At 42.9% G+C, this 12,142-nt stretch overlaps 1 protein-coding gene across 1 annotated transcript in view; it reads left to right on the top strand.

Moving 5' to 3' along the window:
- SLC6A6 (solute carrier family 6 member 6) overlaps window positions 1-12,142 on the top strand; it is a 52,507-nt gene that overhangs the window by 31,934 nt on the left and 8,431 nt on the right. Inside the window, 6 exon segments of the mRNA XM_086619225.1 lie at window positions 1,136-1,268; window positions 4,631-4,765; window positions 6,681-6,784; window positions 6,898-7,022; window positions 11,594-11,662; window positions 11,665-11,705. Of these exon segments, the coding sequence (XP_086475351.1) occupies window positions 1,136-1,268; window positions 4,631-4,765; window positions 6,681-6,784; window positions 6,898-7,022; window positions 11,594-11,662; window positions 11,665-11,705 (607 nt within the window).

Here is a 12,142-nt window from a genome sequence, read left to right as displayed (position 1 = left end):
TTTTTATAGTTGTCTGAAAATAAAATTTAATTAACAATTTGTTAGGTAGCAAATTAGTTTCTCTAGTTTCGGGGCAAGGCATTTGAGTTGTGATTGAAGTAAAACTTCTCCTTAACTTAAAAAAAACTTACAGAAACTCTTCAGAGTTTGGCAGGTTCGTTTGCAGAGGAGTTTTAGCTAAGCGAACGGTAAGAAACAGTTTGTTCTTTCAGATGTATTTGACAATTATAGTATCAGGTGTGACAAGGTCAGTCCAATGTATGAGGACAGTGTAGGTTGCACAAAAGTAGAAAAAATAGTTTTAAATCAGTATTTAACAATGATCCATGGCGATTACCACAAAAGAAGAAACATTAATGAATTTTTCCCCTCAGAAACAGAGTATTTCGATGGTTGGATGTTGCTCCCTTAAGACCCAGCTTAGGAATTTCTTTTTATTTATTAACCTAAGTGACAGAATAAAGTTTACCAAATATCTTGAGTTAGCTAAACAAGAGTGTGGCAGCGGCGGGTCCGAGGATGGACGGCGGCGCACCCGAGCAGTGTGTGTGTGTGCAGGGGGGTCACCGGGGGAGAACCAGTAACGGCTCCAGCCTTCGCCCTGCGAAGCTGCACGGGGTGATGGTTCCCTGCATTGCTTTTTCCCATTCTTCCTTGCGGCAATCTGGCTAATGAACTGAAAAGGAGGAGAAACACATGGATACAGGGCAGTTGCAAGTGTCCACGATGAAGCCATCGTGTGCGATGCTGCCATGTGGCTTCAAAGCCGGGGTTCATGGCAACGCCAGGGTGAGCTGGGCTTGCGTCTTCAACAGAGCGAATGTGAAAGCCACAGTGCTTTGAACATACTTTTTTATCTCATATTGAGCTGATCATGGTCTGCTAAAAAGAGCTTAAAATGAAATGCTGTGCAATATATTGAACAAAAGAGTCCCACAAACCCAGGGAGGATGTAGGGCTGCAAAGCTCAGCTTTGCTCACATAAGCCACGCTGACTTAGCAAGCAGCGTTCAAAGGGCAGGGATCTGCCCATGCATCTGCTGCCCTACACACTGTCATATGCTCTCAGACGTCACAACCAGACCCTGCATCGACTGAGCTCCTGCATCTCTTTTGTTTCCTTTCAAATATTCAGGCGCAACGTACTGAGCTTGTCCTCGGGAATTGAAGATATTGGTATTATCAAGTGGGATCTAGCACTGTGTCTTCTCCTCGTCTGGGTGATATGTTTCTTCTGCATTTGGAAAGGAGTCAAATCCACTGGGAAAGTAAGTGCTCTTTTACCCTTTTTATAATCATTGCAGTTAGCAGATGTTAAGAATACGAAGTGCTGTTCTTAAAGAAGATATTCTTCATTTCCTTGCAAAATATGTATTTTTGCACTGGATAAAAGAGGGACTCGGATTCAGCAGACTTTGGAAAGCCATTTCCAGTGCCCAAAATGGCTGTGAGTCAAGTAGCCATTACTCAAATGGCATCAAGCACGGTTTGAGTACCACTTTGCCTCTCTGAGAACAAGCATCACACTGATGCATGTCATGAGCGTGGAAGGTCTTAGGCTTGTGAAGTTTGGTGCTCTCCCTGTCCGTGCTCTCACACCCGCGAAGTTCATTCTCAGTGCAGCGGGTGGATGTTAACATAGCTGTGGTAGGGATGTTTTAAGTCAGTGAAAACTGCTGGATGCATAGCATTTTTGAAATGCCGCTCACTTACAGAAGAGCGCTGTGTAGACACAGAAGACTAAACTTAGGTACTCGTTTAGAAGCACACTCATTAACAGAGATCCTGGATAGTTTGTGGTTTTAGTCTCATCACGTTTTTCTCTAAAGGATAACAGTTAAATCTTTCCTGAACCTCATCATACTTCAGTGCAAGAAACAAATTACAGCAAATCTTGGCCAATCACTTAACAACATGAAGCGTGATATTTTTGCCCCTTGCATACAGTAGTGTTTTAAACCTAGCTTAATGAGAAAAGGCTTTTGAAGCCATTGCATATGCGTGGCTCTTAGCTTTCAAACCTGTCGGTTGAGGCAGCATCTCGGATAAATCTAGCACAGATAGAGAGGTCTCAAGATACTAAGCTCCCACACGTTTCTTGGAAGGGAGCGACCCCGTTAGTGTTCCACCTGAGAGAAAGGCCACGGTGTGCACCATTCTTTTATCAGCCTCCAGAGAAGTCAGGAGGAGTGAGCAATTGCAAATGCCTCGAGAAAAAGCATCATTTAGCAGTTTTACCATGGTACGCGCTGCAGGATCCACCAGGAGACAGAGCTCTGTAGGAAACCACACCTCATTAATCCCACTGTTGACTAAACTACTTGCTTTACTGTCATTTCTGTCGTACTTTCTGTGATTTTTATCGTGGAGCCTCATTAAAATCATGCTGGTGCCTTACCCTGGATTCCCGCCAGCTTTGCTCTAAAGAACAGCTTCCACACCTGCAAAGCATACGTTGACAGAAATGTTTGCTTCTCTCTTCCCTCTGATTGATGTGACCCGAAGAGGTGATTGTGTAAGTTTTATAGTAAAGGTGAACGCAATAAATCTCCCGCAGTAGCCGAGTGGAAGGGCACGTTTCTGCAGTACCTTTGGTGAGCCTGGTGTCTGCTCCGTAAAGGTTACAGTAGCGCTGAGAGATTTTTCCAAGCTCCCTATGGTATACTATTTCAAGCCCCTGTGAAGGTAACAGGTTGAAAACAGGTCCATTAAAATCAGTTATCTCAAAATGTATGTTTTCTGGAAATCCAGCAGAACTGTCTCATTTTGAAGACAAGGCAGTTGGCAGGAATTCACTGCCTCCTCTCCACAGCGTCTGAGCTCATGCGGGTGTGGAGCCAAAGCCCAGCAAAACCATTGGAAAGTCTCCAGTTGACTGCATTAACTTTGGGGTCAAACAAAAGTAAACTGTAAACTCTAGTGGAGGACTTGAATTATTTGAGAAGTCTCGTTTACTTTACTAGATGGTTGTTTATAGCACTTCTCTGCCTTCCACCGTGTTAATGGCTCTTTAGAGAGCGGAAAAAAAAACCCACATAGTTTCTAAATATCATAGTAGCGTATCGGACAAATAAACATGAAATCATGAGAAAAAATAATAGTTGTGCTTATGCTTTGGATAATGTGCTTGATCTTAAAAATTCCTCCAGCGTTACGAGAGAATCCTTACCTGCAGTGCAAAGGCTGCTCTGTGAGTGTTGTTTACTTAATTCCTGCAAGTCCAGGAATACCTTTCTTGTAAGAAAACTTTGGTTTTTCATACACCTCGCTTATATTAAAAAAAAAATTAGAAAGCACAGAAACCACCTTTTATCGTTCAAGTTTTGGTAAAACCAGGCAAATGTATAATATATAGAAGAGATATATATAGAAGAGATATATATATAGAATATATATATATATAGAATTCAAGGAGAGCGTTAAAAGGACGTGTATTAAAAGGTTTCCTTTCATTTTATGAAATCAGTCTGGCTACATGAATTATTATGGCAATGCATGCTTTGAGTTTTACTCGTTATTCTCAGAGGACACACTTAAGGAGAAAGATGGTGCATCTCGAGAGCTTTGTCATAGTTAAACAAATTCTGGAAAACAAAAATACATTTTAACTCATGGCAGCAAACTGTAATTACCTGGAGGGATCATCTGACTCCATGAAAAACGCCCTTTCTTGAACAGTAGTGATTCTTGACTGTAACGCAGTGGTTATATAAAAAATGAGAGGAAGCACTGATGAGCAAAGAAAACAAAATGTTAGAGGTCAAAAAGTGTGGGTCTAAAGATAGAACTAGCCAAATGCAGGCTCAATTAATCTTCACGCTGGAGATTAAAGCAAAGGGCTCTTTCATCGAATGAATGAGAAGATAACAAGAAGAGAAGGAGTAGGCTGTTATTCAAAGAGAGTGGGAATAGAGGTTAAAGATAATGAAGATACATTCTCAAAACTAGATGAATAGAGCCTTAGTTTCCAATAATGATGTTGCTGAATAGGCAGCAAGGGCAAGAATGAAGTTATGGGACTGGAAATTACCACTGTGGAGGCTGATGCCAACCTGAAGGGCTTCGTGCGATCAAGGCGATGAGAAGGGAGAAGCAGGAGCATGGACCACATTATCTTCATCTCTGAAAGAAGTGCCTTGTGAAGTTGCCTGTAGGAGCAGTGGTGAGGCCGCGCAGCAAAGCTAGAGGTAGTGGCAGAGCTTGCAAAACATTTTGCAGTTTTTAAGTTCAAATAAAGAATGAAGTAATGCTTTAGGTGCCCTTGGCAAGGGAATCTCTTCAGCTTCCCTGGCGAAGGTGGACTTGTCATGTGAGAAGGACAAACAGGGCAAAGGCAGAATTTCTAACGAAAGTCATGAGTTGCATAAAACCCCGCGTGTTCACTGCCTGAGTGACATGACCACTGTCTGGGGGGCTCTGGAGGGATTAATGAACCTGCATTGCCTCCAGGCCTAAAGCAGTAAGGTGGTAAAGACCATTAAACTAAAAGTAGACACAGAAACTCAGGTTGGGTCTTTTTTAGGTATGAGGGGCCTTTGAATTCCCATCGATAGATCTCTGTTGATTCTAGAGGTGTAGCGTTGACTGTCACAGACTAAACATACCTTCTTTTTTTTTTTTTCATTGCCAGGTAGTGTACATCACTGCCACATTCCCATTCATCATGCTCCTTGTTCTACTCATCCGTGGTGTGACCCTGCCTGGAGCTGCAGAAGGCATCAAGTTTTATCTTTATCCTGATATTTCACGGTTAGCTGACCCACAGGTACAGAACCAGGAGTGGAATGTGGGACAATTTCCTGTGCAAAGGGCGATGGTGGAGGGTGATGGTGGTGACATAATGGCAATAGATTTATTTTTCCATGGTCTTTAGAGGTCCAAATATAGCATGAACATTAATGCTGGATTATATTTTCCAGAGATCTGCTTGAGAAGGTCACTGTTCTATGTGTTAATGCATCTTTCCATGTGTATGTATGTGTGTGTATGCGTGTGTATTTTTTTTTGTGTCAAAGGACTCTGAGGCTGTAGACTCTGTCCCGTTGCTTTCTTGTTGGGAAGGTAAGGGAGAAGTATTTTTTTAATGAGGATAGTCTTTAGTTTCAAAGGAGAGACACATGAGCTTCACAGATGGAACAACAAGCAACAACTGTGAGTACCAGTGTCACTTAGCTCCCACTGCTTAATAGGAGGAGATTGGGAAAGAAGTGAATGGAAGAGTGAAAACCCATGCAAAGGTGGAGAAAAATGCCTTCTGAGGCACAGGAACTGCCGTTCACTTATCCCTGGCAAGTAGGAGCTAGGCTTATTCTTTCTGTATAGGCAGCAATTAGATAAAGGTTCCTGTCCGTGCTCGCAGAGTGCGAATATGTGACACTTGAGCAGGCCAGCATCCTTTCAGCCAGTAGTGATCGCATGAGAAATGCGGGAAAAAAATGCAATCTCCCCCTCCCCCCCCCCCCCCAAAAAAAACCAACAGAAAACAAGAAATCTTTGAAAATAACAAAATGATGGTGACAGTGGAGAGGGAATAATGTCTTTCTTTCCTATTTCTTTCCAACGAGTAGATGGTAACAATAAAATGGTAGGTAAATAACTGAAGTAGGACAAGTGTAATTGAAAGAAACATTGCGGAAATTTGGTTCATCCTCTAGTTTTGCCCTCTTTATACAAGACACCTTCTTTATAGTAGACATTATATTTTATGAATGAATCATCTTTTATGGAACTCTTATCATTTTTATGATCTACTATTAGCCCTAAGCCCAGAGCATCAGCCGATAATGTAGAAGAGATTCATGTGAGCTGGCAGGCCCCCTCCCGTGGTCTAGCAAAAGCATCATCTCCAAGGAGACACCAGTCAGCAAGGTGCTGGAAAGCAGTGGTGGGAGGGAGTAAGTAATGGTCTACAGTCTTAATTCTCACCTACTTAGACTCCTTGGGGTTTCTACTGGCATTAGCAGAAAGAAGCAAACAGATGGGATTGAATGGATGCATTTTGATTGCTTTCTATGCATTTACAAACTGAGAAGTTGATAGTGTGCTGTTATTTCACTCTGTGTATGTTTTTTTAATGTAATCAGAAGAGAGGATCATGAGACCAAGATCAGATACGTATCTTATAAAGTGCATTGTATTTTGCTTGTTTTTCCCCCACCCCTATGGCTTTTTATCTTGCATTTGAACAGATACACAAACAACCAGAAAGCTAGAAAAATAAACAAACCCAATACACAAACCTGTTTCTCAAGCTTTTCACATCCTCAGTTTAGTGACTTTATTGGCTGATTCTAACTGAAATGAGTTAGAACAGAAATGAGCAATGTTATAAATACTTCTGCATTTCCTATTGCACTGAAACACGTTTATTGTTGCGCCAACAGGAAGGATCAGCTGAATGACTAAGAAACTAGGAATACTGAGCATCTCTGGGGAGGAGATGCAGGAACTGTTGTAGAGAAGATGTTCTTGTGAGCTCTGACGCTAACGATTTTCTTTTCCCTGTAAAAGCCAAACTTGAAAATGTGATGTTCTTTTTCCCTCTCTCCCTGATCCTTTAGCTGTCACATTCAATGGAGGCAAATGTTTTGTTGATTTTGCAGAGTTTGAACTGTGTGTTTGCGTTCTGTGTTGTAGTGCAACGATCCTGGTAATAACAGTCTTTCTGTCTTTCCCTTTAGGTCTGGATAGACGCAGGGACACAAATCTTCTTCTCATATGCAATCTGCTTAGGAGCAATGACTTCCCTGGGGAGCTACAACAAGTACAAATACAACTGCTATAGGCAAGTTTCCATCCAAGGGGGTTTAGTGTTTTAGCTAAATGATGTAAATAAAGTAGGGACAATGGGTTAATTTTTTTTTAATTAACTTGCTCCATGACATATGTGTGACTTAGGGACTGTTTGCTGCTGGGATGCCTGAACAGTGGTACCAGTTTTGTGTCTGGCTTCGCAATTTTTTCCGTCCTGGGCTTCATGGCACAAGAGCAAGGGGTGAACATTGCTGATGTGGCAGAGTCAGGTACGATGGTGTTGGTGGCAGTGGTGGTGGGCACTGCCGCCCAGCGTGTGAGCAAAGTGCTGCAGACCCGATCAGCTAACATCTACGCAATAAAAACAGAATCAGATTTCCCATAATTCTCCAGAACAATAAGCACGTTGTTGATTTGGGCTTTTACCTAGAGCAGCGAGGGTTAGCCGGGGTTGTATTGTTTACTCTGTCTTCATTAACAGGGCAGCGGACACATTTCCTAGAGTGTGCTAATCCATTTGAGCTGAGATTAGAGTTAAGGTAACCACTCCACTATCTAGGGCCCAGAATGTCATTGATTCAAGACTTTATTCCATCTTTCTTTTCAGATGACCTTTATTTTCACTCAAATGCCAATAGACAGTGTTTATGTATTTTTCATAGCTTAGTTGGGCTTGCTCACAGTGGAGCACTGTGATGGGAATTTTACTTTGGCTTTTTGAAGGGACATACAGGCAAATATTCCCAAGTCTCATGGAAAGGCAAGAGAGGTTGGAGAACTCCATCTCCTGGGGTCTGTGCACCACTTCATCCACAGGAACTCTAGTTGTTGCAGTTGTGCATTTGTCCACTGTAGCTTCAGGGTGAGGTTGACAGAACTGTAAGTCCATTTTGAAACGGGATGTACGCTTAGGTTCCTCCCTTGTTTCAGAAGTGTCCTTCCCGTTAACGTTCAGCTGCGCACTTGCAGCTGAAGAAGGCTGAATGCTCATAGCATGTGAATGTATTTCAGACAAAACAGATGACGTTTTTTCCTCTGTGTGTCTTATCCATGAGGGCAGGTGTAACCATGTGTTTTCACGTAGAACAGACAGATTAGGTGGGAGTTACCATTCAAAAATAATGAGTCGGGCCTCAACAGCCATGAGGCTTAATGCTAATCAGATTCAAGTAATAACAATGTCACCTGAGTGCACTTTTGGCATTTCTTTCTGATTTTTTGTGCAATTTTAATTCACCTGCATAGTATTTGAAAGCTTTCCTCTGCAAACATGCCATTAAAAAGAAAAAGTCAATATATCTTCTGATCACATGGCTCTGGAAATTAAGTCTTTAAGCAAAATATCTCTCTTTGAAAGGGCTAATGAAAAACTAATGACATTGGTGGCACCGCTGGATTCTTGGGTGGCTGCAGTTGACATACCTCTCTCAAGCAGAATTAGTTAACGATCTTGACCATAGTGCTTATTTTGATGGGAGGTTGATTGCTTTGTTTGAAAATAGGAAGCAAGGGAATAATCCTATTGAATGAATCATAAATAGCCCCATTTTTCTTTAATATGTAGGTGGATCAATTCCAAGAGTAGCATTTCCATATTAGGTTTTTATGTAGTCAATGTTTATTCTAATTTTTATTATTAAATTTCTGATAAACAGGCAATTGTATTCCTTTTGCTTGACATTTTTAGAATTAAATGATTTTATAGTAACATTGGGTTGTTAAATAATGTCGATTACAAGTTAACTAACAGACTTAGTGTTTACATAGCATTTTTTATCAATAGCTCAGAAACTATTTTTTTGAAGGAGGGATTTTATAGCTCATTATAGGGACAACAAGGGCACTGATTAGCTTCCAAACTTGTTTTTTGATTAACTTCCAAACTTGGTTTTCAGTTTCTTGCATGTTTGTTGTTGATTCCTTCAGGTTTCTACTTTATTTAAATTGAGCCCTAGTCACTAGGGCTCTCCTCTAGTCTAGAGCCCTAGAGTCTCTAAGAGACTCTAGGGGAGCCCTAGCCTCCCCATGGCCGGAGATTGCAACCATCTCACTGTTCAGTGGGTTGCCTGTCATCACTGGCTGCTCTTCAGCTAAATCCTAAGGGACGTTTTTACGCGATAGTAAGCGTTACCAAAATTATCCACTTCTCATGAGTTTCCTCGCTGCTTTTCTCAGCAGAGGTCAAGTGCAGAACCACTGGAGACCGCTTGGTCCCCCTGGGACAAGCGTCCCAGGACCCGCGCGAGGTGGTGGGGGAAGCGCTCGCTGCCACTGCTGCCCTGTGCTGACTTCTCAGCACAGAGACCTTGAGCAGGCACTTGAGCCTCTTTTTTAAGCCTTGCCTTTTTTGGTTTCTTACGACATAAGATCAGAACTGCTCTCCTGGGTCAGGAGAAAGGTGAGCAGAGGTTCTGCAGCTTGGCTGTAGCACCAGGGAGAGCACATTGTCCATGGGGCCAAGACCTCCTGCTCTCCTCAATCTCTGCCCCTCGAGTTAAATCCCTCCTGCCCTGTACATGACACCATTTGTTTCCTTGTTTTCCTTCCTGTGAGCCAGGGGAACATCAAAAAATTTGCTGACAGCAGAATCTCATGGCCACATTTTTTACCTGTGCCAAACTCAGCCTTGGTGCAACGTGCCCGGGACACTCTCGTCAGTGAGAGGTTGCTCCCACTTAAAGCACTGGTCACTGCTGCCGACATTCACTGGGTTAGGCTTACATGACAATGATGTTAGACCCCTTCGACTTCCCAGTGAAAGGAGACTTATTAAATAGCATTTGATTTTTTTCATTAATACTTTTAAAGGGAGAGAGGAAAGCAGTGGAGGCTCAGCAAAACCATAGTGAGTCCTGTCTAATCTGTGCTGCGTCTCTGGCTGGAAGAAATACTTTACTGCTTGTGCGACTTGTAGCAGTCTCCTAATAGCAGCCACGAGTGCTTCACTTTTGCAAAACACCCTTCAGAGCAGCAGAGTTTCAAATTAAATATGATTTTACATTATTTATGTTCAGTCGAGGGGATGCCAGGAACATTTTCTTTCACATGGACTTTTCTCTTTATATTTCAACACTTAGTTTTGAAGGAAAATCAAAGGTAGCACAGGGCTTAGGGCACTTGGTATTGGGCTACGCCATAGTGCAAGGACAGTTTCACTGGCCAAAGTATACAGAATTGCAGCAAGTTTTGAGGAGAGCAGTTTTACATCTGTCTCGTCAATGGCACAGATGAGCTGCAAATGCCATGTGGTAGCAGTTCTGCCTCCTCAGGGAGGATCTACTGTATCCACTGAATTAGGGGGAAAAAAAGCAAAGCCCCCCAAAATTTGAGCCATTCACCAATTATTTGGTATCTTCTGTCATATAAAATCTTAGTTGTGTTTCACTTTAAATAAAATTAGTTGCTCAATTGTTGGCTAATTTGTGTTTATTTCTGTTCAAGTATTTTCAGTGACTTAAAGTTTTCTGTAGTTTGAAAAAAAAGGTTTTTTACCTCTTGCTTCTTTTTCTTGTTGGAAAGAAAAAGTGAGAGGTAGGAAGAGCAGTGTTAGAGGTTTTTCTGTACAGATCAGAGATAAGATTTCTGTCCCCGCACTGCAGCAGTTGAAAAAAAAAAATCCTTTTCCTGTTGAAAATTATTTGAATCCACTTCAGAATCCTGGAAAGTACTGGGTTTTGAGGCTCCTTAAAACAAACAAGGAGATGAGCCAGGCATTCCTGGGTTTTATCCGAATTTAAATCTGTGCTCAGAATTTTTTTATCGGCTTCACCAAATTTCTAAGAGCCTGCTGTAAGCGCTGTCTTGCCAGCGTTCCCATCTCCCACTTGGAGAGGGCTCTTTATCCGCAAAAGCTCTTGTAAATGATAGCTGATAGCACCTGGCTGCAGGTGAGAGCACCTTTGGAGATCAGTGTGCGAGAGCGCTGCGTGCCTGCACGGCGTGTGGGTATGAGCGAGATGCCGTGTGGTCCACGGTGCAGACGAGACCCAGTCCAGTGATGAGCCCTTGCACCCAAGGCTTTGGGACACTTCGTCCCAGCACCGCCAGTGCTTCCAGACTGTTGCAATCCATCCCATGCTCGGGGCTGATGTTGGTCATAGCGTCACCATGGCAGGTGTGCCTAGGGTGGCCAGATAGGGCAGGTGATGTGACAGCACGGGGAAGCGATTTTACACAGAGCGATTTTACACACCAGCAATTCGTAACAGCAGGAGGCATATGTTTTTCAGAGACCACAGCTGATAGAACTAGGAGTAGCCTGATCACTTCAGTGCAGCAGCAAGGGTTTGCAGAAGCGAAGGAGCAGACTCCTGAAGTGCAAACCCCGCTCTAGAAAAGCCATGTGGGGTTTGGAAGTTGCAGAGGGAGGCAGTGATTGTGTTAGCAAAGATCCCAGGGAATGTTTGGAGCAGAGTCCCTTCCCTGCATGCGAAAGAGTTTCATCATCATCATCTTCATCGTGACCGTGTGGGCTAGCAGTGGGATTCTGCCATTCCCCTGGGTCACCCCTTCTCCCCCTGGCCCCAATGCTGTCCTGTGTCCGAGCGGGGCAGGGGTAGGACCACCTCCATTATTGGCATGTTTGAGACAGATGTTAAAACTGGCAATCTGTTAGCAACGGCCTCGGGGGTTTGCCTGTGGTTTCTGCTGTAGTCATGCGTGCTTCGATTTCAGATAAAAGAGCCAAACTGTTTCACTTCTGGTATTTCCAGCCGCGTTTGGATTTATCTGAACGGAACCAGGCATTCCTGCATTTGAGTGTGGCTACCTTTACCAAAGAGCTGGTACTTACTATTTCTCTTCCCTTCCCTTCCCCCTTTCCTATTTTTTCTTTCTCTAGGTCCAGGCCTGGCCTTCATTGCCTACCCAAAAGCTGTGTCCATGATGCCACTGCCCACCTTTTGGGCAATCCTTTTTTTATTATGCTTCTGTTGCTTGGACTGGATAGCCAGGTTAGTATTATGGGTAAGAAATACATGGCTCATTGTCTCAGTGCTGCTGATGGAGAAAAGCTGTTTTTACAGGCATGAGTTAAGAAGAGAATGCCTCTAATGCTGGTTAAGAGGAATTCTTCTGGGTTGCTTTTTAGTACAGGTGCTGCATTTGATGAATCTCTGGGTTGATAGTATGATGTTGCTCAGTAAGTCATTGTCATCGGGAGTTAATGGAGTCCACAAGACCAGGGCAGTACTCCCTAACCTAAATATTGGTCCCATTCTGGCCCAAAATACTGCCATTTTGGTCACGATGCAATATTCTCCTACTTTGGAGAAGAGCTTAACCATTTTTAAAACATAAAAGACTACTGCAATCTGTCCCACAGAGACCTTTGTGCCGTTGTGGTCACCTGCCATTATACCTTATCATTAAAACACTTTGTAGGAATTAA

The sequence above is a fragment of the Tauraco erythrolophus genome, chromosome 12 (assembly GCF_009769465.1).
Source record: "Tauraco erythrolophus isolate bTauEry1 chromosome 12, bTauEry1.pri, whole genome shotgun sequence".
Lineage (NCBI taxonomy): Eukaryota > Metazoa > Chordata > Aves > Musophagiformes > Musophagidae > Tauraco > Tauraco erythrolophus.
This window is presented reverse-complemented; position numbering and strand designations above follow the sequence as displayed.